Source organism: Amblyomma mixtum, chromosome 7, assembly GCF_055824585.1.
Source record: "Amblyomma mixtum isolate Tamu chromosome 7, ASM5582458v1, whole genome shotgun sequence".
NCBI classification, from domain to species: domain Eukaryota; kingdom Metazoa; phylum Arthropoda; class Arachnida; order Ixodida; family Ixodidae; genus Amblyomma; species Amblyomma mixtum.
Genome location: NC_143018.1, coordinates 102,846,957 through 102,872,384, shown reverse-complemented (window position 1 = coordinate 102,872,384; position 25,428 = coordinate 102,846,957). Strand labels below are relative to the sequence as shown.

Below are 25,428 nucleotides of genomic sequence, written 5' to 3'. Positions count from 1 at the left end.
CCTCCCACAAGTTTTTGAAAGTATACTGTTAAGGCGGTATAAAACAAGTATTAGACAAAACAATCCATTTATGATGAACCTGTCGAAGTTAAAATATAAAGAACAGAAGTACACCACACGTACTGGTTTCACATGGTTCGTGCCAAAAACTCGAACGAATTACGGTCGCCAAATGCTTTGTTATACCCTTCCGTGCTCATTAAATAAGGCATCTAAACTGCTGTAACCCTAGGTACCGTCGGCACTTCGTGTCACGGAGATTTTTACTCATGATTTGTACTTTTTTTTCTCCCTGTGTGCTCACTTGCCGTGGACTGTACAACATTCTGCTGCTGCTGTCAAGTTATTGTAGGGTGCGTCGACCTCTGTCAAGCCTTCTCTCTGGCTTTATGTCGGCGCACCCAACATCCTCAAGATGTTGAATAAAATTGAATTGAATTGAATTGAACAGGTGAGCTATTTTATAACCTTTGCAGCATAATCTCGGGCGTTATTGTTCGCATTGATTTTTCACTCTAAGTTGTTATTATATACAACCGTTTTTTGTATTTCTTTATTAGTAGTTCTAGCGCGTTTTGTTTTTCGCGATGTAGGCTGTGGCAGTGGTGGGAGTTTCATCTGTTTCCTTGACTTAATAAAAGAACTGCATTAGCTGGCTCCGCTCGTGCTCTCTCCTAAGGGGTGCTTCGTGTGTGGTCTGATGCCCGCTATTTCATTCACACCACATCTGTCGACCGAAGAAAAAGGCGATGGAGGCAGTGTGGGCGGGACAGTGAAAAAAAACTCGACAAGTTGCTCATAGTGTGGGATTATTTATTCGCTTAGAGACAACTGATCAGAAAAAAAAAACTACTCGGTTTCAGTTATACATGGCTTAGGTTGCAAACTCTGCAGTTGATGGTGACCGCTACTTTTTGTTCCTTTCGATATGCCCGTCAAAGGTTGCAGTAAAAGATTCCGAGGGTAGAAGGATGTCCCTGGAAGAGAAATGTTTCAAAACTCAATTCATTACTAACGTATATCAACATCCTTGCCTGATTCATTTCGTGCTTTAAACAGGTCTCTGCATACAGGAGTGAACACCAGGAAAGCTATGTTCTCTGAGGCGGCCAACACACAGCAACAGTTCGCCACCTCAATAGCTTTCTTGCTTCTCTACTTCAAGCTTACCTCTTGTCTACTTCTTGGCTTTAGCACCACTGTCTCTGGTACGAGATCGACGGGATTCTGCCATTTTCCCTATTTCTATTCCTATCATCACTGTTGAGGTCACAGCCTGCAGTCCTTTGAACACCGTCTCAGCCCATCTGAAATCCCCGATAAAAATGCTTAATCAAACATGACTTGTTTTCCGATAACAGACGCAGTCGTGACGGCTTTTTGGCTATTTTAAGCATGTCCTCATAAAGATTGAGGTATATACAAGCCCAACAGAGTTCGTCAGAAAAGTTGTGGTGTAACTTGTTCTGCACCCGGAATACCCCAGAGCAAAAATTGAAGACCGCTGCGCCGTGTTCTGTTGACATGCATAACGCAAAGCTTTGTCAGAGAGCACATGTTGATTTCCTGGTTTCGTGTTGTCGTAAGTACTGCCAAACAAAACGGCAAGTAAAGCCTTGAATAGTTTAAGTATGACACGAGTCCATGGTAATCAGATGGCTCTTGATAATCGCAAAGTGAACGAGGGAAGCAAAACACCAGGGTGTTTGCCGGCGTTTCGACGTGATGACTTGTCTTCATCTGAGCAAACCATTCATCATTGGCGGGGTATAAATATTGTTCTCCTTCTAAGGAGGGGGCCTGATGAAGGGGAGGAGGTTTTGCAGTGGGAATGGCGCTAAGTTGGGGAGTGTGAATCTTGTCCAGCGAGGTGATTAACCGGCATAGCTACAAAATTATGAAAAGAAAAAGGGCAGCTCAGCCCAAAGGAATCCGAGGGTGTAGATTCCTTTCTGCTGAGCCAGACTTTTTTTTTTCACAGATTCGTGTGCAGCGAAATCTTATTGCCGCTTTTGGAAAAAGGAGCCCGATAACATCGTCAGATTTCATCACCTCTCTGCTTCACCGCACAGCTTTCATTTGCCTCGCCGCACTGTGCTAAGTGGGGGACAGGTTTTTCATCGCGAGCAACGGCGGTATAGTGCAGAACTGGCGCCTTAGAAATATCCCAGTATCGTGAGCAGCAGCAGAATAGTTATGTCAAATGCAGGACGAATTCCCGCCCAAAACCCTGACGCACTCCGCCCGCGCCAGCAACGACCGCTCAGCAACGTGAACAACCTAACGCCATCTGCCCAAAATGACTGTGTTGGTGGCGAATCTAAGCTCTTTATTCAATAAAGAGGGCTTCCGCGTACTTAGCAGTTTTCTGTGTCAGCTGCGCCAGCTGAACCAGCAGTCTTTAGTCCTCTAACTGTTTGGTCCCCCCACTGTTGAGGTAGCGGGTTTGGGATTTTCTTGGAGGCCTGCATCTTTGACAAGCCAATGTATAAATGTATAGTGATACAATGCGAACACTGCTATGGTGGTATTGTTATCGAGTCCACTCGTTATGCTAAGTGACCATTGCTTAATTCGTCGTCGCATTACTTTCCTTGTCCCTACCTTTTACTTCGTCCAGGATAATTGGTAGATAACATATTGCGATACATTTGCACTGCACTTAGAAGATTTTTTAGCTAGCACAAGGGTACTTTGGAATGTTTACCTTCTATAAGGAAGTGCTTAAACGCGTAATAAGTCTGATAGCCATAGCACCTGTTCAGTGTTTGGTGTGAGGTACAACGTCCGCGACAAATTTTTCTATTCCACCTAGAGCCGAGGATAAAGCAACTTTATCCTAATTCTCAACGCCGGTTCGATGGCCACAGATGTCTCTCACTTCATAGATATCATGTCTGCCTATTACACTTGAAGATAGCTGTGAGTGGACGGCCTTAACGTTATGAGCAGGAGTTTTTAAGGACGTAGAGGCCACGAAAACAACACGCCGAGAAAAGGAACCCAGCCGTAAGTCGCAGCTGATACCAATGAAAGACACGCGCATCGGAAATAAACATCTCCACCGTATACCTCTTTGTCTAGCGCTGATGTAAGCAAGAGTCGCGCTGCATGAGAGTGTAGCGATTCTGTAAGAACTCACAGAATGTGGCGACCATACTTGAGACACCGTCCGAGTTCCCTGGCGGCTGGACGTCGTTTCCGAAGAATGCAGGACACATTTTCAAGTACGCAGCAGTACTAGAGTTGGTTCGATGCTCGTTAAGAAAGTATATTGCTAGCTTGGATGGAATTCTCGTCAAACAAGCGCCCGTGTCAGACCGACAAATAGAGTTGAGAGTGGCGGCGCCGTGGAAGTCTATCCTCTTTCTTGCGGAAAGAAAAGGAGTACGTCTCCACCACGCTGGCAAGGAATTTTGATGGGTCGCTCAAGAAAGCGTCCCGGCTGCGCCGATCGCACGACAGCATTGTGAAAAAATGATTCCTACATCTGTTTACTGGGATCGGCGGCGGCGGGCAATCGGACGAAGCCGCTCTGTCTGAGCCGTGTTTTCGACAGAAGACAAAGACTTCTGGAGCAGGAGCGCTTCTTGCTGAGTCCGGTCAAGGACTAATGCAATGAACGCTTGTTTTTTGGGGTACTTTCTCTCTTTGCCGCCATCAGACCTGAGAGACCGTACAGTATCGACGATGCCATTGGAGGTGCAGGCAGTCGCCACCAAAACACCTTCAAGGGGGCACCGAGATCACCTCCGAAGCTGTGCAGCTCCCTAAGGCAACTTGTGTTACTCTTTGGTTGCACATTGATCAAGTCAAGTCCATAGATTTCCCGGCTCTGAATTTGGGGACTTCGGACTCCATCCAAGCAGCCTGTTGGAGTGCTTTAGCGGACTATTCATTGACTACTGTTAGTATCTCTCCCGTACTGAAGCAGTAAATGAGCAAAACAAACAATTAGTCTGCCCCCCTCGTTACCACACAGAAGGGAGACCATAGGGACTCCCTTCCTAGGGAGACCCTAGGAAGGGAGGCGAAACCGGGGATCACATCTAACAAGCTGAGGGCTTTTTGTTTGCATCATGAGCTATCTCATAATCGCAGAAAGGAATATATGATTAGTGAAAAATAAACAAGCACTTCGAAAAGAAAATAATATTAAAGCCTCCGATGCAGTTATTCAGTTATCCGATGCGATTATTTTCTTCTGGCGAACCAATTTTTCTTATATTTTCTCCTGGCACTTTGATGGATATGCTTCCGCCTTCTCCGCATCTGTTTGCCGAGGTGGGCAGTGCGCTTTGTTCCATTGCTCTCTCTTTGTCTGCTTTTACCCGCCGGCTGCTTTTACGGCTTCTGGAACCGCCGCCTGGGCCGTTCTCGCTGCCCGGTGGACAGCACAATCGACTTCTCTCGCCGCTTTTCTAGCGTGAGCTACACTGTCCGAGGTCAAGCAGTTTCGCGTTGCGCATGCGCGAGGAGCAGTGACGTCACACGTCGCACAGCTGGTGTGCCTCGCTGCGCTCGCTCGCCTTCCTTTCCTTAAAATGATCTGAGTGGAATGATCGGCGTTGACAACGCCAACGCCAATGAGCACACTGAACGCCGATGGCCTACGGCTTCAGCGCCGCGTTTCTGGCGCAACCTTGCCAATGCCTACAGCCCACATCTCTCTCTCATCACCCCACGTACCTATAAGCACGAGTCAGGCGTCCACTAACCCAGTGAGCCATTATGCGCACTTCCTTTCCTTAAAATGATCGGAGTTTAAAACGTCGTCAACTCCAACGCCAATGAACACAACGTATGCCTTCGGCCTATTGCTTAAGAGCCGCGTTTCTGGCACATCGTTGTCAATGCCGACGCATGCAGCGCACACCTGTCACTACCGCCACTTAGGTTAAAGCATGGCTGAGGTGTCCACTGTTCCAAGAGGGCAGTTATGAGCCTTCCCTCTGGTTCAGGTGTTGGCCGAGGTCTGGACACCCCGCCATTACCTCACGCTACGTATATGCTGACGTAGCAGAGCTAAGCCACTGCCAATTTTGGCTGGTGCTTTGTGTTCCTAAGTGCTGAGCCGTTTAAATTTTTTGTGCTAGGTAGTGCGCTGAACTTCTTCCGCTGCAGTCGTTACTTAACGCGTAAAAGCCTCGCGCGCCCTTCTTTCGCCTTAGCGACGTGTTCGGCGGCCTTCTTACCTTAGTGCGCGGTTACATAAAACTATAATTCGCTACATTGCAAAGCCTCCCTATTGAGTGACTCATCCGCTGTAGTGCACGGCAAGGGCAGCCGCGCTCAACCCTAGAGTATTTGGAAGCGCACGTCGAGCTTGCGAAATGAGACCACGATGGTGATACAACCGCTTGCCAGTGGTATATGCCAATTAGTAGAACACGAAGCCCCAAAAGCTGTCGTTATAGCTGGTAGGTGTCTGGCTTCGAGAAACAAAGTTTCTCAAGTTTCTTTATATCCTCCAGCGTTGGCTGGACACCCGCTCGGCGGCTACATTAGGGAAGTTGTTCTCTTTGATGTCGCCCAGGCGCAAAATATATTTTTTTCTGCTTCAGCTTTTCCATCATCTTTGCAGTAGTTTCGACGCGATTATAGGTTTGCTTATCAGAAAATCGAAGGTAAGTAATTTAGCGTTCATAATGAACGAGAATTGGGCACTTCACCGTGTCACCAAAGCAGCAGCGTTACTTCGCCCACTGCATGTCAATCCACACCGCCATATCTTTCCGAATAATATCCTCCTGTGCTAGCCAAGACCCATCTTATCCCTGTGCACTTCTTAATCTCATGCACCCACCCAATTTTCTGCGCCGCCGCTACGATTGCTTGTTCTTGGAATCCAGTAGGTTAGTCCTAACTACTATCGGTTATTTTGCCTTCACATTAGAATCCCTGCTCAAGTGCATTTCTTCTTTATCTTGACTAGGACGTCATTACCCCGCGTTTTTTCCGTGACCCACCTTGCTCCCTTACTGTTATAGCGTTACATTGATCATTTTGCTTTCCATCGCTCGTGGCGTTGTCCTCAGTCTAATTTAAGCCATTATGTTTATCCTCAAAGTTCCTGCCCTTAGGTAAGCACCGGCAAATACAGCTGTCATGGATTTCTCACTTAAGGAATATTAGTGATCTGACATGCAATGATCAGGCATTACCCGCAAAGTTCTCCCCACGCGGTTCTTATCTTTCTAATTGTTTAATTCTCGCGATCCGAATCTGCGGTGACAACCCGTCCTCAGCTGACGTATTCCCTTACCACTTCCAACGCCTTGCAAAGAATCCTAATCTGCTGTTCCTTTCCGAGACTGTTGAACATTACTTTAGTTTTCTGTCTGCATATTACTTTTTGCACCCACCGTTCTGTTCTGCCTTTTTAATTCACTGACCATACTTCGAATTCATCCTCTGATTGCTAAGCAATGCGAGATCATCAGATTACTAAGGACTCCTAATTTAACACTTATCCAAAGATGTTTCTACTCCAGGTCTCTAAATGCTTCCTGAGAACAGACGGTGAACAGCATTCCAGAGGTCATGCCTGCCTGCCTGCCACACTTATTTATTACAATTTTATTGCTTTTCGCAGGATAATCGTGGTTGTTTGGTTTGGTTTGGTTTATTGGGGCTTAACGTCCCAAAGCAACTCTGGCTATGAGGGACGCCGCAGTGAAGGGCTCCGGAAATTTCGACCACCTGGGGTTCTTTCACGTGCACTGACATCGCACAGTACACGGGCCTCTAGAATTTCGCCTTCATCGAAATCCAGCCGCCACGGCCGGGATCGAACCCGCGTCTTTCGGGTCAGCAGCCGAGCGCCATAACCACTGAGCCACCGCGGCGGCACAATCGTGGTTGTGTGGCCGTTATAGATATCTTCCAGTATATATACGCAAGGCTTTTCTACACCGCGATTTTATAATGCCTGCGTGACCGCCGAGGTTTTGACAGAGGCAAAAGCTTTCTGGAAATCTTTAAAAGTTCTATATACTCGTAGGGGTTGGTAGTATTCTGCGCATATCTCTATAACGTGGTTGATAGCCAAATTACCCGGCGTGGTAATTTGGTTGACTGAAGTTTAAAGTTGTTCTGATTCTATGAGCGATTAACCTGGAAAATAGCCTTAAAGTAACTGACAGTGAGCGGATCGGCCTAGATTTCTTTGTCATTTAAGTCGTCGGCGTCGGCGTTGTGAGCAAAAAATCACGGACATGGTAACTGGAAAGCAATGTACAACGCAGGTGGGTCCCCTAGGTCGCGTGACCTGGCGGCGTCATTCCAATCTGCCCATCGGATAGTAAACAAACTGCACATCATGGCAGGTGGTAGTTAAATTACTGATTGGTCGCTTGTGAAGAGCAACCTCAGCCGCACAAGGGATACCGGTGGGAGCACCTGCATTGGAAGGGCAGTGGCGCATCAGTTAACTGCTGTACTACTGCGCGAGGATTGGCGGGAGGATTTACTGGGATCTATGAATGTAAGGTATAGAGTGACCTCCATTGTGAATAGGAATTAATTCAGTACACTATTGCTTCGAACGCTTAAGGCGGAGGTTAAGTGTCCGCTCCATTTTTTTTTTTTCAGAAGGACAGCTTGGCAGTACAGAACAGACAAGCTCCTAGCCTCAAATTTTTAGGCACAAACCTGTCCTTCTCCGTGGTTATAACATTACGAGGAGTGTCGAGGCGCATTAGGCCCGCCGCTGGGAGCACCTGCATTCAAAGGACAGTGGCAGATCAGATGACTCCTGCACCACTGAGCCAGGAGCGGTACGAGGACTCCCGGGAATCTATGAATGCAAAGTACAAAGTGGCTTCCTTTGTAAATAGGAATTTCTTCACTACACTATCGCGTCATACGCTGAAGTCGGAGGTTAAGGATCCACTCCAATTTTGTCTTCTTTTTCAGAAAGACAACTGGGCAGTACATAAAAAACAAGCTCCTAGACTCAAATGTTTAGGCACAAAACAGTTCTTATCCGCCATCATAAGATTATGAATAGTGTCGAGGCGCATTACACCTTACCGCTGTGGTTTGTATGCCACAGGTATGCACTGCATTATTTTTAATTTCTTTAGGTGACGGTTGTTTCAGGTGCCTTGTGTGGTTAATGAATCGCATATATAGGTAGAAGCTGAAAGAAAGACCACACACCTTTTCCTTTGTTAATTGCTGAATGTCCGTGTCGTAACAGGTTCTGACCAGCATAGGCTAATTTTGCAGCACTAACTGATGAGTGCCATTTGAACATCACTGAGCTTTAGTGGTTAAATTTGTTGCTTCAGAGTGATATGAACAGGTACTCAGTGGCAGCGAGTATAAAGTGGTAGCAACGTACATGTCTTGTTTTCTGACAGCAAGAAGACAGAAAAATCCCCCTGCATTAGCAGGACTTTGACAACTTAGGGGCTTTCACGCAGAAAGGGAAATAAATTGGTTTCCTTTATGGGATTTAATGCTCCAAAGCCGCTCAGGCTAATACAGGCGCCGTAATGGAGAGTTGCGGACCACTGCAGTCACCTGAGGTCAATTAACGTGCCTTGATATCGCACAAGACACGGGCCTCTATCATTTCGCCTCCATCAATATGGGACCGCCGCTGCCGACATGGAACCCGCATGTTTCAGGTCAGCCGCCAGTGCTCTAACCACTGAGCCAGCGCGGCGGTATTAAAAGGACATTGAGATTGAACTCAAGCAGATCTGCATCGATATATTCCATCGTTTTGCGCAGAAAAAAAAGCTGCTCTCTTCACAAACAAGACGGAAATAACGTTGAAAACAGAGAAAAAAAATGAAATATGCAGGTTTCGACATCATAAACCGTTTAGTAGGCAAACTACGCGAACCAGAGCTGCTGAAGCCCCGTTTTCAGGGTTTATCGTAGTTTAAATGGTAGTAGTAGCAGTGGTAGCAGTAGTAGTTGTAGTAGTGACACTAGTAGTAGCAGTCGCAATAGTACTAATAGTTGTAGCAGTAATAGTTGTGTATAGGCGTTGTGTATAGGCGTGCAAGGAACATCCGTGATATCATAACATCATCTACAATCGGGAACCGTAGCTTCAGAGGATCTGCGCCATGCTATAAACCTAGGTGTAAACTCTGTGCGATGATGGAAACAACTACTAGCGCCAAAAGCACAGCGTCATCCTTCTCATTCCAGATAAAAGGCAACTTCTCATGCGACAGCGCTAATGTTGTCTACCTCCTGGAATGTGGCACCTGTAAAGCTCAGTACGTGGGACAAACAGTTGCACCGTTCAGAATTCGCATCAACAATCACAGATCACATGTGCGGACGCAGCCAAATCTCCCACTCTCAAAACACATAAACAACCTTGGGCATCCATTCGATAACTTTAAAGCTATTGTACTTCAATCGGGGTTCAAAACGCATTATGAGCGCGAGAGCTGTGAATCATACCTGATTCACAAATTTAACACATTCTCAAGCGGCATCAACGAAACAGTAGGCCGGCTATCATGCTTACACCCCTAGAGTACCAAATAATTATCCAGGACAAGTTGATGGCAGAGACTGACAGAACGGGCGTCAGAAAATTCCCACGTATTTAGAGTTTTTGTTTTTTGTTTTTTTAAGTATTTTTGTACTGCATTGTCATGCCTTATAATGCATTGTCATGCCTTGTAATGCATTGTCACGCATTTCTCTTTTGCGCACGCTCACGCACAGCGAAGAATTACATTTGTCTCAACACAGTACATTGTACCTACCACTGACTGCAGTTCGTTTCTGGTGTTTTGTGTGTGTGTTTGTTGTTAACCTTGCGTCTTTTTCTTTTGTTGTGCATTGAGTGGTTGTGTAAGGATTCTCCTTTTTTTGTGTATTGAGTGGTTGTGTAAGGATTCATTAGTCATTAGAAACTTGTGTTTTTTCCTAATGACCTATCTTGTATAGTGTTGTGCTGCCACAACCCTTTTCTGAGTGGGATTTTTCATATTCTTGTGTAGTAGCTTTCTTTTTTTTTCTTTTTTCTTTTTTGACATTCCTGCAGACCCCTATGCCTAGAACTTTCTCCTGGAATGTTACCTTCTCGCTGTGCGGCGGCCAGGCGCTTCGCGCGTTTCGCCACAATACGTCTTGAGTGCCATTTTGTAAAGTCTTGTGCAGTAAAGGTTTTTTTTTGTCGCAACCTTGTGGCAGCTGTACGCTGTAGAGGTTCGCGCTTGCCATCAACTTTTCGGTCGTTACCTCCCTCCGAACACCTGCCGCAGTTTCAAGTTGTAGCCAACATTTTTTTTATTTTTGATTTTTATTTTTATTTTTTTTCTAAACCTCTCCCCTCACCACTGTTTGTGTTTTTGTTTTGACACTTTTTTCTGTGCCTCGCGGATGCTATAAAAGCTGCTTGTTTCAAATACTGTAATACACTCGAAAAAGGCTGGTCCTCAGCCGAAACGTCGTGAATTAAATCTTGTTAAGTTTTTCAAGTTCTGGTGACTTTATCTTATATCAATCAATCAGCTGCCAAGAAATAATTTTTGAGATATATATATATACATATATATGTGTGTGTGTGTGTGTGTGTGTGTGTGTGTGCGCGTGTGCGTGTGCGTGTGCGTGTGTGTGTGTGTGTGTGCGTGTGCGTGTGCGTGTGCGTGCGTGTGTGTGTGTGTGTTCCACTTGCAATAAAAATGCAGTTGAAGTTTACGCTTGTCTAGGTCCCCTTTCTTGTCCATGTTTGTTGTGGGCTCAAAATTTCCATCCACTACGAGTGAAACCACTTCAGTGCTTGAGGGCAAGAGGACAGTAAATAAATGAAAAATGATCTTACCCCTGATAGTCAATTGGCGCTGGAGGTTCACGGACTGAAATCGACAAAAATTACGTTAATTACTTACGGCCACCGATATACTTAGCAGGAGACGCTTTGAACGTGACGTGGAGAAGCATTTTTCTTTAGTTTTAGTGTTATTCACTTCATAAATGCAGCCTAAAAGATATGGAACTATGAATTGAGCCTAAATAATTTCTTTCCAGCACGACAGCTAATGCAGCAGTTTTCGTTGGAGTATGTTACCTCAACCGTTACACCTCTGAAAATCTCGATGCAGCTGAACCGATATCGATTTCAGACTCTCATTTGTTGCAGTGTAAATCTCGGTCCAGCATTACAAAAGGAATGCCCAAGCTCTCACCAAATGCCTTTCTCAGAATGTTGTAAACTGCTATCTTCATTCCCTTGTTTTCCATGTCTTTGCGCACAACGAATGCAAAACCCTCTGGACTCTTCACGCCGACATCGTCGAGGATTCGCATGGTCTCCTCAATCTCTTCGTCGTCATACGAACCAAACTTGTTCAGAGCTTCCGTGACGGCGTTTTTCAGGTTCCTGGAATAAACAGAGCAGCAGCGTACCTAAATTTTAGCACGCTACATATTATCGTCTTAATATGTATCTTAGGAATAAAACATATGTCCTATACCTATGAAGGTAAGCTATTCAGGTCAATATATAGCACGTCGTTTGTAGGCAGGGTTGAAGAGCAATAATTATCAAAATTTTTGGAACATTCGAAAAAAGTATTGGTTTCTACATCAACTAATTGACTACAAATAGCACACATCGACCTCTATGTCCTCTTACGTCTTCAAGAATACATTTATGGCGCTAAGGCTATCCAGGTTGAAGCACTTCATATGCTCGCCAACCTGGACGCTGGTCCACCTTCTGGTAGACCTCGAGCGCACTGTCAACCTCAACCTCTAGCCTCAACCTCGAGGTCAACCTCGAGCCAGCCACTTGCCGTCAAGACTGATTCACGACCATATCGTCAGGGATTCCTGTTGGACTATTAACGCCTGCTGCCCTGTCAACACCATACCTGTCATCACCAAATACTAATCAACTGCTAATTAATGACGCTTAACCTTCGCCTTTTGGAGTGGAATGCGACAGCGTGTTGTGGCGCTGCCAGGGAGTACACGGAACGCCACCGCCCGTTCGGCGTGATGCCTTGCCCTTCGAAAGACGCTTTTTGAGGGAAGGAAGTGACGCCGTGCTTCTTTGTCATTTGGGTGGATACCTGAACCGCACCGTAGAGGAAGGGAGGAAGTGGGAGTGAAAGAAGAACGAGAAAGAGTGGCCGTAATGAAGAAACTGAAAATTATATTTGACGAAAGTAAATTAGGCAGTAACTGTCTCAAATATCTCGATGGACACTCGTCATCTGTTTGTAGAGGAAGTGTTCGACTAAGAGAGTTAGCTACGGGAGCTTCAGGTGATTACATAGGCGTGCTCAGAAAACGTGAAAAAGACCAAATTAAAAAATCCTCGGTTGTTTCCTTTCCAGAAACATTCCGTCTGAGGCACAAGCAGCCCCATCTCCCCCGTGAATATGTGCACTACTATTGCGATTTACAGCCAGCTTTGCTATCTACAGTATATATTCTTGTTACATACTAATAAATATAGTAAACATGTGCGACAAAACCCGACGGATTGTTTGGCACACTCCCGAACCCCCTGCAACAGTCGGCTTGGCCGTAATGGCCATCAGAAGGTCATCGGAATGCACGGCTTGGCGCCGGAAAGGTCGTCGGTGCGAATCCTACACAAACTTTGGACTTCATCTGAATTTGTAATTTTATCCTCGGGAACACGCCGAATCATCATACATGACTCGAACATTTTGTGCCATACGGGTGGCCTCTAAATTTTATGCAAGGGTTGGTTGCGGCGGTTTCCACTTCGATGGCCGCTATACTGGCCCATATCTATATAACAGACTGAAAGTATACTTATACACTGAGGGTTTAGCGCCCACTGTTCCTATGTAATATAGCAATTTGACCTTCAGTGCATTCAGACGCGTTGTTGAGAAACGTGAGTGGTAAGAGCTAAAGCTCTTAAAATTCTCTGAAAAGATTACCACAATGTAGTTAAAATACAGGCAAAGTTGGGCTGATTGATTCACGAACGGAGCGCACGGGAAGCACTTCTTCGAAATGAAGACCCTGAAGGCCAGGCGTTCGTTATTCACTTCACTTTTAGTCTCACGTCCAAGGCTCGGCTGTCCCCTTTCACAATAGTATGTACAACTCAAAAATCTGTTGCGGCAATAAACATTTCTCTTATGTCCACTATATGCAAAAACGCTTATGGGCCTTAGTAACCATCATTCACGCCTCTTCATAATGGTTTCAATATATTCCGAAATAAAACTGATGAAAATACTCCTTTACAATAAAGTTTATAAATATAACACACTAACACAGCTTTAAAGAGGTAAACGCTCATCTTTGCGTATGCTCACTCACGTGAACTGCTGTTTCTTTTGTCCTTGCATTTTCCTCTTGTCTTTCCCTATAGATTCTTTTGGAACCTCAGCTGTACTTTAGAAAGCTGAAAAAAAAAATTCAATGCTATTAGTGCTCACGTACAGTTTTACTAAACAGAATTATCTAGCAACGAAGTGTCCATACACGCAGTAAGTGGAACTCATAAACTTTCTTTTTGATAGTAACAGCCTCTAGAAGCACGGTAACACCATTTCAATAGTGGTTAACAGTGCGTGTAGGAGCCTATTCATAGCCAACGTTTTAAAAAAAACAACATGCACGAAATACACCACACAGGAGGAAGACAGAGGAAGGAAGTTCAACTGGCAACTGTTTATTCACTTGAAATCGAGTGAATATTAGGTAAAAATGCAAGAACAGAGAGGAGAACCTACACAAGTTGAACCGAAGAAAGATAGCAAAGGGCTGTAGAAAAAACGTGTCACAACACATATCTAAAAGGACACTTTTCTTTTTGGAAAATGTAAGCGAGGGTGAGCAAACACAATAACTTCCGCCTTTGTTGCGGAACGCCTTTATAATTCACGTTCTATGGTATCCTCAACCCTGCTTAGGATTTTTGTTTCCTTCAGCTTCACCTGGCATTTTTTCTTCTTTTTCCCCGGAGACTTTACACTGATGTGTTAGGAGAGTACCCGTGCCGTTCCTTAACGCGCGATAATGGTTAGCAAGGCAACTATTATTACATCGACCAGTTTGGCCAATGTAAGATTTCCCATAAGTCAGGGGATATTATATACTGCACCGGCTGCACACTTTACAAACGGCGTCGTATGCTTTTTCTCGCTATCTGCTTTTTTTTTTGGTTTGCTGGGGCTCGTTTTTCCACACAAGGAGGATAGCTTTTTGGGGGCAGAAAACATTATGAGAGCTATAAACTTTGGCGCAACATGTATCAGATAGTGTGCTACCTTATGAATATGAGGAGTTGTCACAGGTTTACTTTTCTGATTGGTAACATCGCTTGCTTCCATGTTATTACACTTTTATCTTTCACCTTTTTCAGTAACGCTTCAGTAACTGAGCTTATCAGCACATTAAGATCGCCAGCTTGTTGCAGCCTCACTACCTGCCCTTCGAAGCTTTCCTGCGCTTTGTGGTTTCGAGGGTTTTTTCAGGGAAGCTTGAAAGCACATTAGAGCGTTGGCTCGTTTAACTGACTTAGAGTGGGCTGAACCGAATGGCAACAGTTCCTTCTGTGCCCGTGGGCAATACTTCCAGCAAACGCTTTCGTCATTGAGGGTTATGTTATTGTCCAAAAACCAACTTCTGATCTTCGGAAAGCTACTAGGTGAAATGTGAACAATTCCCACGTACTTTAAAGCTAGGTAACCACTCCTGCATTGTTTGCATGTAGCTCAAGGTTGTCTACTTCTTCAAAACAACTAAAAAGCGTCAACGTATCTAAAACACTTTAGGCCTTTATCTTAATCAAAAACTGCATGCTAATAGAGTTCTCTGAAAACCAGCTAGGAAAATACTGCTTAATACGGTGGCCACGCAAGACCCATTACAATTTCCTTGTTTTTCTGCCCAGAAAGCTGATCTTAAACGGAGTCAATGGTGGAAGATAGGTAAAACTCTAAAAGCCACATGAAGTTCCTTACTGAAACACCGGCAGTGTTCTTGAATGAAACATTACCCTATTTTAATTCAATACCGAACTGAGCAGCAATCAACAACTCGGTCTGCGGGTTAGAATAAAACAGATCAACAACGTCAATAGAATCAACTAGATCATATAGCGTACAGACTTTTTTTGTCGGAAAAATTCACAAATTCAAGAGAATTTTTCAGGCTAAATGCGTCACCAGTATTCAAAGTTCCCTGTTGTGTCAGTAGGTACTAACTTGTCTTTGCCATGTATCTCTTTCCATAACAGTGCATCTAACTGGGAACGCTTCCTTCATGGTTTTTGCAATGAAAAACATAATTTAACTTTTACCTCTGCATTCACGAATACCCTCGCCACCCTCTCTAACCCTATTTTTTCACAGAAAGAAATAGATGTAGATTTTATCTCGGCTAATTTCACCTTTGTCATCTGGAAATTGTTTTGCCGCGGCCTCTAGCACTTTTTTGTTGAATGTGCCCGACGGCATAGCCAGAAAGGCTCCCTCCTTATCAGCCTGAATCAGTCGAAGGTTGTTGCCAAGAAACTTGACGACCCTTTTGGTGTGGGAACGAATCTGAAGTTCTTTGGCAGTCCGGATGAGGCTGAGGTTGAGGATGCCAGTGCACGTAAATAAACCCCAGGCGATGGAAATTTCCGGAGCCCTCCACTACGGCGTCTCTCATAGCCTCAGTGGTTTTGGGACGTTAAGCCCCAATAACTCAGACTAAACCAATCTTCACTATTAAATGCTAGATATGATTTTACGTTTCGAAAACAATAATGTATACTTTGGTTTATAGCGTTTTAGGATATGATAAAACAGTCTTCAGGGTACTGTGCGCTTCGTTGCCAAAAAAAAAAACACTGTTTCAAATTCAAATTCAGTTTTTTCCCGTGAAAAACAAATCCATACCGTGCACTTAAACATAAAAACAGTGCACCCGATTCACAACTTCCAAAGGAAAGTGAGGTTTTTAGTTTTCGAAGGATTTAGTTCTGTCCTATTTGACATAGTTGTACTCAAAAGTTTTTAGTGAAATGTGCTCAAAGTTGAGTACATTCTGAGTAGATGTCTCATGTGGATAGATGAGTATAGCATACCACCCTATTTCCACTCGCTATGCTAAAAGATTTCGTGTACTCATTGTGCCGTCATTCTAAATTGCATTGTCGTCAAACACATTCTATCCTAAATGAAAATTATGAAACAAAAAAACTTGCGTTCATCTGTTTTCGTCTAAGATTTTATTTTATGCTGGAATTTATGCTATGCTGAAACACCACGCCTTTCCCGTCTCGTCAGCCGTTTCATGGTCATATTACTTCTTTTAGTCGTCTGTAACTGCTTAGATATTTTTGGTGTTGATGTGCTTTGATGCATACGGCTTTTTTTTATAATTAACGCGGAACATTCATGAGCTAAATTTTGTTGTTTTTTGCTAATTTTATGTTTGTCTTTTGATATTTAGCCGTTTACGTTTTTGTGCAAATTAAGCAAGCCACGCAACTTTTCGCTGTCTGCCAGGCTCTGCCGTTCCAGTCCAATGAGGCTTCGCGAGGCTTGAACTTGTAATGTGTTCCTCAGCGCGACATTTGCTAAATGATTGAAACTTATTGATTTAGAAAACGAGAAGCAGGCATTCGTAGCGATGGGAATAAAACTAAGGCCTTGTTAAAAGCCGCTAATGCGGTGAGAGCCGGTACCCGTAACAAGAAAAAAGCGCTCCTGTACCTAGGTTTTGTTTCGATTAATTAGGGCACAACTCTTTTCTCTGGGCATACACTACATGCTGAGTATTTTGTCGCAGTATAGTAAAGCTTAAAAAGACAACAGCTTTGTTTTAAGGCGAGAAAACATGCCTATGGCTTCAATTGTTAATATGTGATGGCAACTGAAGTGCCTACGAAGTAGATAATACACATTTCATACCAAAGTAGACATTCCTGAGCAAGAAATATTGGAGACAGGTACCGTTAGGAGTTCTCCATTTGCTAGCACCTAATTTGACGTAATGGCCGTCATTTCGTACAGTCGCGGGTAAAAAAGATTAGCACACGAGACGGAACACCAGAGCGCAGGAATAACAACGCGTGGCGCTGCGGGTGGCGAAGAGGCTGATAACGAGAGTGCCGGGCCGTTCCCATTCTACAGTATTAGGGGGGTTCAGTGGACTGCCACGGACCAGCAAAATTACTGGCTAAAAGCAGCGCTATCAGCTATTGTTCCCGCGAGTTCCTTTTGACAAACCATCGCGGACATAAAAAAAACAGTAATAGAAAGAAGCCATCTTTGCTTGATAACCGAGCCAAAATAAATGCCGCATGCACAGTCACGTAGGGTCAGCACCTCAACGCTCGGGCGGTGCACGCTTGATAAAGCTTACTTCCTGCCGTCCACCCCTAGGCTGCAACACATGGAAACGGCCCGATAAGCAGGTCTGCGTACCGCAGCGCCGCGTGGTGAGATATACGAATTCTGATCGCCAGTGATCTGTGCTAATATTTTTTGCTCGCGACTGTACTTCTAGGGAAATAATAATATTATTAATATTAATAAGCATTAGTATCAACCACAGCTGCTGAATGAAAATGACAGAGGAAGAAACGAAAAGATAACCATTATGTCCCGCATTTTCCAAGCAGATCCACTTTCACTTCCTTAGTCATCGTCGTGATTGCATCTACACAGCTCTCTAGGGTAGAATGTTCACATGCCCATAATCTAAACGTTTAAAGAATATTTCACCCAAACTGTGCAATAAAGATCTGAGTTTCTTGAATGCTTGTGAACAGAACTTCCGTATTTCACACAAAAAAAGCAGCATTTAACATTAGTGCAGAGGTGCGCTTGCAGTTTTGTCCTCGATAAGGGTGCTTGAATAGCATTGGAGGACAAAATGAACAGTAGATGATGAAGTAATGAAATGACTAATTTACATATTAATTGGTTCCTTCACTGCGACATCCGTAATCAGACAGATGTTCTGCAGATGGGTAATATCAAGCACAGGAATGCGAAAGAAATTTACCGGCACTTACAGTATTCTCAAACGCGTAATATAGTCGCAGCATAGTTTTGCGACGTATTTAGGCACAGACCTTAGACGACGTTTCAACTACCCTGAAGAGAAAACTGCAACTTGATGGAGGCTATCAGGTATTTCTCTAGAGAAATATCAAGAAATATCAATATCAAATAAATAAATAAATAGTCAAATACCGAGCCTCACCTGGTGTGACGAAGCCGCCGCTGAGGAAACAGGAGAGTTATGATGTCAGTCACCAACGCTACCACGTAGCGAAGATCTTCGCTAAGGTGAACGAAAAAGCTTCTTAATGCTTTCCTAAAACGAAAGCCGCGCAGGTTCGAATGGCTCTTGCAGCTTGCTGCTCGAAAAGCACCTGTAACGATGCTCTTGACCGTAGCCATTTTTACTTTCAGCGATAACATGACGCGTCATCCTGGCGTCATCCAGGTGGTCACTATCAGTTCCTAGATACTCCTTGCCGCCGTCTGCGGCAATCAACATGGCATGTGCTTTGGCAGTTCCTTCTTCTACTGCTGCAGATAGGGAATGTAGGGAGCGTCAGTGCTAGGGCTGGGCCATGTGATCTAATGTGCAGGCAAGATAACCTATGTCGGGTTTGTTCATTAGAAATGTTCCAAGCCTACTAAAGTGCAAGAACTAAGTATTTTTCGAAAAATAAAAAAGAGCAACGAACAAAAATATGTGCTCAAAGCGTAGACTATAGCCATGCTTTGTTTAGCTTCAATTTCCACCCTCCGGTATGAGATCATATTTATACTATTTTAAGCCACTGTGTTGCCCGAGGCTACTTTCCAATTCACACACCGCAGCGGTCTTTCCGGCATTCGCCAATCCTTCACATATAAGAAAAAATATACTTAAAAACAGCACATAGGGGACAGCTAGTACAAACGAATGCGGTGCTCTCTAATGTGAAATTTTAGCGCAGCTTGGCTTCAATATACAGTCGGGAACATTTATAACGGTCGCAGTAATAACGAACGCTCGCGTGTTACGACCGAGGGCAATGTTACTGTCAAAATATTTTTTAGCGCAATGGCTACGAACACCTATCCCTGTGAAACTCGGTTACAGCGAAAGAGGAGGCGCTGCAGACTCAGCTTGGCCGTCAAAAACCATCGCTTTTGCTGGAGCGGAGACCGACGAGCGCCTCCTAGGCTTCGTGTCACCACATTCGTCCTTCGTATGAAAATAACGCGGGAACCCTAAAGTCGAACAGACCAGAAATAAGAAATAGGAAAACATATGGAATGCCGACAATACGTTTTACCAGAAGTGGCCGTCCAACACGCACGTCATCAAAGCGACGCCTTGCGCTGGTGTAAGGTGCAGCATGTTTCGAGTTAGGACCTTTATATTGTCACGTAGTGGTGACGGCCATCCGGAGAGCAGGAAATGACTTCTAAACAAAACTCTTTATTTGGGCTGACCTGCGCCCGCGAAGAAATGAACGAGTCGACAACGGCATAGCAGCAAGCGCACTCGGTGGCTGTCCAATCGAATGTCCGCCGCTTTCGGCCGTAATGAATTTAAAGCTTATAGCAAATGTGCGAGGTAAAGCGCGCAAAGCTACTAGAACATTCTGGAAAACGTAGAATCGGCTCTACCTGGATGCTATCAATCGCGATAAATCTGGTCGCGTCTTGCATGAAAAACAAAATGATAAAGCTGCTTGCCGGCAGCTTTGAAGAATGAACAAACAAACACTACAAAATTTAACGGCATTATTTCAGTATCAAATAAACATCGACCTGATACTTAAACACAATTACAAACAAATAAAACGAATTGTGCAAAAATAAATACCGGGTATGGAAGCACGGCGTCCTTTAGCACGCATAATAGGGCTTTAGACGGACGACATGGACAATAGCTGGTCGCACGCGGCGTCGTTGGGATGCAGTCATTCCATCACGAAAAACTTCATAGTCAAGTTCACCTAGCCTTCGAGGAAGCTTCTACAGGCCGAAATAGGGGTGCAAGAGCTCTCCACTCAATCTGCGACGGCGAAAGGGCGTCCCAACCTCCAGTTCCCTCCAGATTCAGTTGCCTTCCAGTGGCTGGTTTGGCCGTAACGCAGGATGGCTTGCGTCCATTCCGCCGTGAATGCTGTTCCTCTGTCCGTGATGAGCACATCGGGGCGCCATGTCACAGAATGCACTTCACGAAACATTTGCCGACTTCTGCTGCTGTTCCGTTCGGTAGGGGTTTTGCCTCGGCGTAGCGGGCCAGGTAGTCCATCGCTACGATGACCCACTTATTTCCAGACGTTGACTTCGGGAAAGGACCTAGCAAGTCCATGCCGGTCTCCTGAAAGGGCCTTGAGGGGGGTTCATTGGGGTTCAGAAATCCTGCTGGTGGGGTAGGAGGAGTGTTTCGTCATTGACAATCTCGGCAGGTATCCACATAATGTGCGAGATCAGCAAATAGTCGGGGCTAGTAATACCTCGGTTGAATGCGGCGGAGGGTACGAGAACACCCGAGATGTCCACCTGTCGGCTCGTCTTGTGAACCCTGAAGAACTTCGCGCACACTTGCAGGTACAATAAGGAGGTAGGCTGTTTTGTTCGCTGTAAAGTTCTCCTTCACGAGGATATCATTCTGCAAACACAACGAAGACAGTCCTCGCTTGAACGAGGCGAGCGGTGAAGAAGCCGTGCCTTCAAGTGCTCGATGATAAGTACTTGAAGGCCGTCCTCAACGTCGCCCGGTGGCAGTGTATTTACAGGGGCTCGTGACTGGCAGTGGGCCTCAGATTGCTTCCATCCGGACTTGTAAACGATGGCGACGTTAAACTTCTGGAGGCACAGGCTCCACCGAGCGAGGCGGCCGGAGGGGTCCTTCAACCTGACAAGCGAGCACTGTCCGGGGTTATCTCTGACCACCTTGAATGGTTGTCCGTACAGGTAGGGGCGGAATTTCGGCGTAGCCCAGATAATGGCAAGACACTCCTTCTCGGTTGCCGGATAGTTAGCCTCGGCCTTGGATAGGTAACGGCTAGCGCATGCAATTACCTCCTCTAGTCTGTCAGTTTTTGAACAAGGACAGCGCCTAGGCCCACGATGCTTGCGTCGATATTAATTTCAGTCTTGGCGTTTTCACCAAAGAGCGCGAGGATCGTCGGGGACTGTAAACGACGCTGAGGTTCCTTGAAGGCTTCTGCTTGCGGCGCTTCCCATTTAAATGGAAAGTCTACCTTTGTCAAGGAGGGCAGAGACTCGGCGATGAGCGAAAAGTTCTTAACAAATTGTCAGTAATACGCGCGGAGTGCGAATGATATGCGCTAAGCTTTGTTATCGGCTGGCAGTGGGAATAGTGCGCAGGCAGCTGTTTTTTTCTGGGTCTTGGCGTACTACTTCCTTGCTAACGATGTGGCCTAGAAACAGCAGCTCTTCATAGGCAAAGTGGCAATTCTCTGATTTCAAGGTTGAGCCGGAGACTTGATTGCGCCTAGAGAGAGAGAGAGAGAGAGAAAGGAATTTTAATGAGTGGAAAAAGTGGAGAGGTTGGCCGGTGGCAGCATGGCTATACCTTGCTACGCCACCAGGGGCTCCCAAGGGCTCTTTGCACACTCAGGAAAGGGAAGAGGAGGAAACGGAAATTGCGAATGAAGGTTGATGATGGCATAATACAAATTGTTTCATGGGTGATGTCCACACTCACACACTGGCGGGCATTCGCATCACGGCCAGTAGACGCACGTGATATTCTTGTCGTAATACTGTTCGAAGCCTTTTTAGGTGCTCTTTGAAGTTCGAGGCGAAGACAATGACCTCATTTAAATATACCACAGAAATTTGAAAACTTCAGGCCTGCAAGCACTGTATTCATTACTCGCTGAGACATCGCTGTGGCCTTCTCGCGATCTCTTTTCATTGACCTCAATTTGCCAGTAGCCGCTCTTGAGATCCGTCTTTGAGAAATACTTAGCGGTGCTGAGCCGATCCAGTGTGTCATCGATGCGGGTAAAGAGGCAGACACCCTGCTTTGCTATCTTGTTCATGCGGCCCTAATCAACGCACAATCGAAGTGCGCCGTCTTTCTAACTAGAACAACCGGTGCCGCCCAGGGGCTCTTTGAAGGCTGCATTACGTCGTCGCGAGGCATTTTTATTCCACTCGGCCAAGGATGGCTTGTAGTTATAGCAGTGACAACACGACACACGGCAGGGGGTTTTAGCTGAGAGGTCGGAAGTGGTAGTCGGTTAATGTGCGATGCTTGTCAAACGGCGTTTGTCGGACTTTCGGCGATGACAAGAAATACTCGCTGTAGTTTCGAAGCAGACTGGCGGATGTGTCTTGAGTGCTCCGGGGCAGGGCTGGGTTGATGTCGAAAGTGGTGATGTTCTCCTGGTCAGGCGAATCTTCAGCGGATGGGTTGAAGAGGGCGGAGGAGTCTAGCATGTCGGATATTTCGTCGAAGAAAGCAATCGCTATTCCTTCGTTATCGTGCCGGTATTCTTCGATGAAGTTAGTCATGAGTACTTCAGTTTGGCCTTTACGGAAATGTACGATGCCTCTTACGATGCCGATTACTTGGTCGAGAAGCAATTGCATGTTCTCCTCAAAGATGGGTTCAGTGTTTTTCGCTTCAGTGGCGCCTACTATGACGATGACGCTTGAGCAGGATGGGACACTCACTTGTTCCTCCAGGATACTAAGCGGAACGTGAAGTTCCTGGGCCGCCGCGGCGGCTCAGTGGCTGTGGTGCTCAGCTGCTGTCCCGAAATACGCAGGTTTTATCCCGGCCGCGGAGGTTGAATTTCTTCGGAGGAGAAATTCGAGGCCCGTGTACTTTGCGATGTCAGTGCACGTTAAAGAAAGTGGTCGAAATTTCCGGAGCCCTCCCCTACGGCGTCTCTCATAGCCTTAGTCGCTTTGCGACGTTAAACCCAATAAACCAACCAAACCAACCAACGTGAAGTTCCGGAGTTCTCATCGCAGGGATGGCCTCGTCCGTCGATAGCGCGATCAGCTTGGATCGCAGGTCGATGGTCTCCTGATGCTCAATAAAGAAATCCATGCCCAAGATCACTTCGCGGGAGCTTTGCCGTAGCACAACGAAAGTCGCGGGATTGGTATGTCCCTTCACACTAACTCGCGTTTTGCATTGTCCTGTTGGTGTAATGAGGTGGCCCCCAGCGGAGCGAACTCGGGGGCCGTCCCAAAAGGTTGTTACTTTCCTGAGCTGCGCAGTGAATGTTCTATTCATCACCGAATAATCGGCTCTAGTGTCGAAAAGAGCGGTTACTTTTCGGCCGTCTATAACCACTTCAAAGTCGGATGTCCTTGCTCTGGTGTGGCACGTCGTCTTCGGCGTCGGGTCGCGGCTTTGTCGGGTGTGCGAATCGTGGGTGGAGCGTGAAGTCTAAACTTTTCAGAAAGGCGGCGTCGCTTTGAATGCGTTTCGCGTCGTGGTCGAGGTTGTCTTTGTATGCGGTGTCGGCGTAGTGTGTGCGGCGTCTTCACACGGCGTGGACGCTGGAGGATCTTCGTCGCTTCCTCGGCAAGCAACCTGACCTCCACAGGTTGCTTTGTACAGTTTTCCCTATGATGGATAGTGGACTTCCCTCGGACAGCTGCTGCATAGCTGCTGTCCGGTGATACAAAACGTGTGGTGGATGGCGACGGGAAGCGGCAGAGACGGCTTGACGACATGTACTCCCCTCTGCGCAGGTAGTCGTCGATTTGCTGTGGTCGCTGGCCAGAGGAAATCCCGCAGGCCGATTCGCCTTGCAGGCAGTGGCGAAGTATGTGCCCGGCGTGGCCACAATGAAAACATAGTGGGCGACTGTCGGGAGTCCTGCACTCGTCGCCTTCCCAAGAGCGGTTGCATCGCTCGTAAGGTGGGCATGCGGGAGCTTGGGGCCGTTGTTCTTGTAGAGTTGATGCCCATCGAAGAGGGCTTCGGGGTTCTCGTTGGGGGGGGGAGGACTGCGTAGTGCAGCGGCCTAGGTCATGGAAGTGAGTGCGATATAATTTACGTCTCAATGCTTGCTCGCTGTTGTACTTGAAAACCGAACAAAGACTCAAGGAAGAATTTTCTTGACAGCGTGCGACCGCATGGGTGTTTCGTATGACTCAAATGAATGGTCTGGCCAAGAAGGCTACCCTGTTGCCCATTAAGTAAACTGGCCTCTTGCTTACGCAGTTGTTTTCTGTTTTTATAATCAAGAAGGGTTCTTATATCTTTCTCTCATTTCTAGCATTTGCTCTGGCTATGACCCTTGCTTGCTGAAATACGGGAATGAATTCTGGTGTCACTTGCAGCGTGTTTGTAGATGCCGTTACGCTGCAATGCCTTTGTCTGTTGATAGGTGCTCCCTGTGCAAGTAGAGCCTTACTATTTCAGCGGAGGATTTCGTGAATCGAACGTCGAGCATTCTTTTCAAAAACCCCGCTACAATTGGAAAGTATGCTGGCCAGCCTCTGGCCTTGAGCCCTTGAATTCTTTTTGCGAATGGCGTAGAAATATTGTAATGTCAATTTTTATTTGTTACATTGAAACAAATAGTGTTCGCAGACTGCGTTGAGTCTATCTATGGGACTTAGTACGATAACACACAGATAAAACGAGCGGCACGTAGAGTTCCGGCTTTGAATGCTTCTATTGAAATGCGCAGTGAAAGCGAATCAGCCAGGCCGCTTGCGTCATGGTTCTTGCATAGAAAGTACTTCCTCAATTCTTTACATGCTCTTAACTCCAAAGCCTCCAGATAGCCTCCATTCTGATATTATGTCTAGCAGCGATTGTTTCAGTGTGCTATAGCACTGACTCAAAACACAGCTTCAAGAGTAAACAAGGTGCAGTCCCAGAAAGCCAGCCATCTAAAAACGACCATGAACATAGCGCGAAGAACAAATACTCAAATGTCCAACTCAGCGGCTGTCTCATAACGTGAGCATACGCCTGGAACATGGGAAGTGCGGAGTTTGATCCCCAGTGACTCCGAGTGGCGACCGGTTACACTGCGGAAAAAAGGTTTCCACAGGTGCCAGATCATAATTCTTCGCAACACAACAACCACCTGTTTTCAGACGGCCACAAATGTGCGCGAAAAATTTCTACAGTATTGGCGTAGTGCAAAGAAGGGGGCATCGAAGAACACCAAACGTCGGGCGGCAGCTGAAACTTATCAATATTGCTACTACTATTATTTTTCATTTACAATGCTGTTCAGCCCTTGCGGACTGTTACAGAGCAGGAAATAAACACTTCACGCATATTACATGATCCCTTTCCAACGTCTGCTGAAAAGCTTCAGATGATAGGCCCCACGTTAACGCCTGGGCTTTAAGACTTCCATTGTACGATACCTTAATACAGTACTGTACAATACAATACAGTACAGTACAATTGTACAAACGTGTCAGTTCTTTCAGTAAAAGGCTGAATTGCATGAAGATGATTTCTACAGGCTTATGCTCGTGA

The 25,428-nt window shown here is 45.8% G+C and overlaps 1 protein-coding gene across 2 annotated transcripts; it reads right to left on the bottom strand.

Moving 5' to 3' along the window:
* Positions 1–792: 792 nt before the first annotated feature.
* On the bottom strand, positions 793–18,418 carry LOC149337047 (uncharacterized). Of its 2 annotated transcripts, XM_089553289.1 has the most exons (7): positions 18,178–18,418; positions 13,291–13,375; positions 11,902–12,056; positions 11,169–11,362; positions 10,805–10,838; positions 1,171–1,307; positions 793–977 (listed from the first exon to the last, which is right to left on the bottom strand). In XM_089553289.1, the coding sequence occupies exons 3-6, from the start codon at positions 12,042–12,044 to the stop codon at positions 1,178–1,180; spliced, it is 501 nt and encodes a 166-aa protein (XP_089409415.1). In that variant the 5' UTR covers positions 12,045–12,056; positions 13,291–13,375; positions 18,178–18,418; the 3' UTR covers positions 793–977; positions 1,171–1,177. The 2 variants fall into 2 exon arrangements, with proteins under 2 accessions (XP_089409415.1, XP_089409416.1); XM_089553290.1 differs by lacking the exon at positions 11,902–12,056 and having other exon boundaries at positions 18,178–18,405.
* Positions 18,419–25,428: the final 7,010 nt, after the last annotated feature.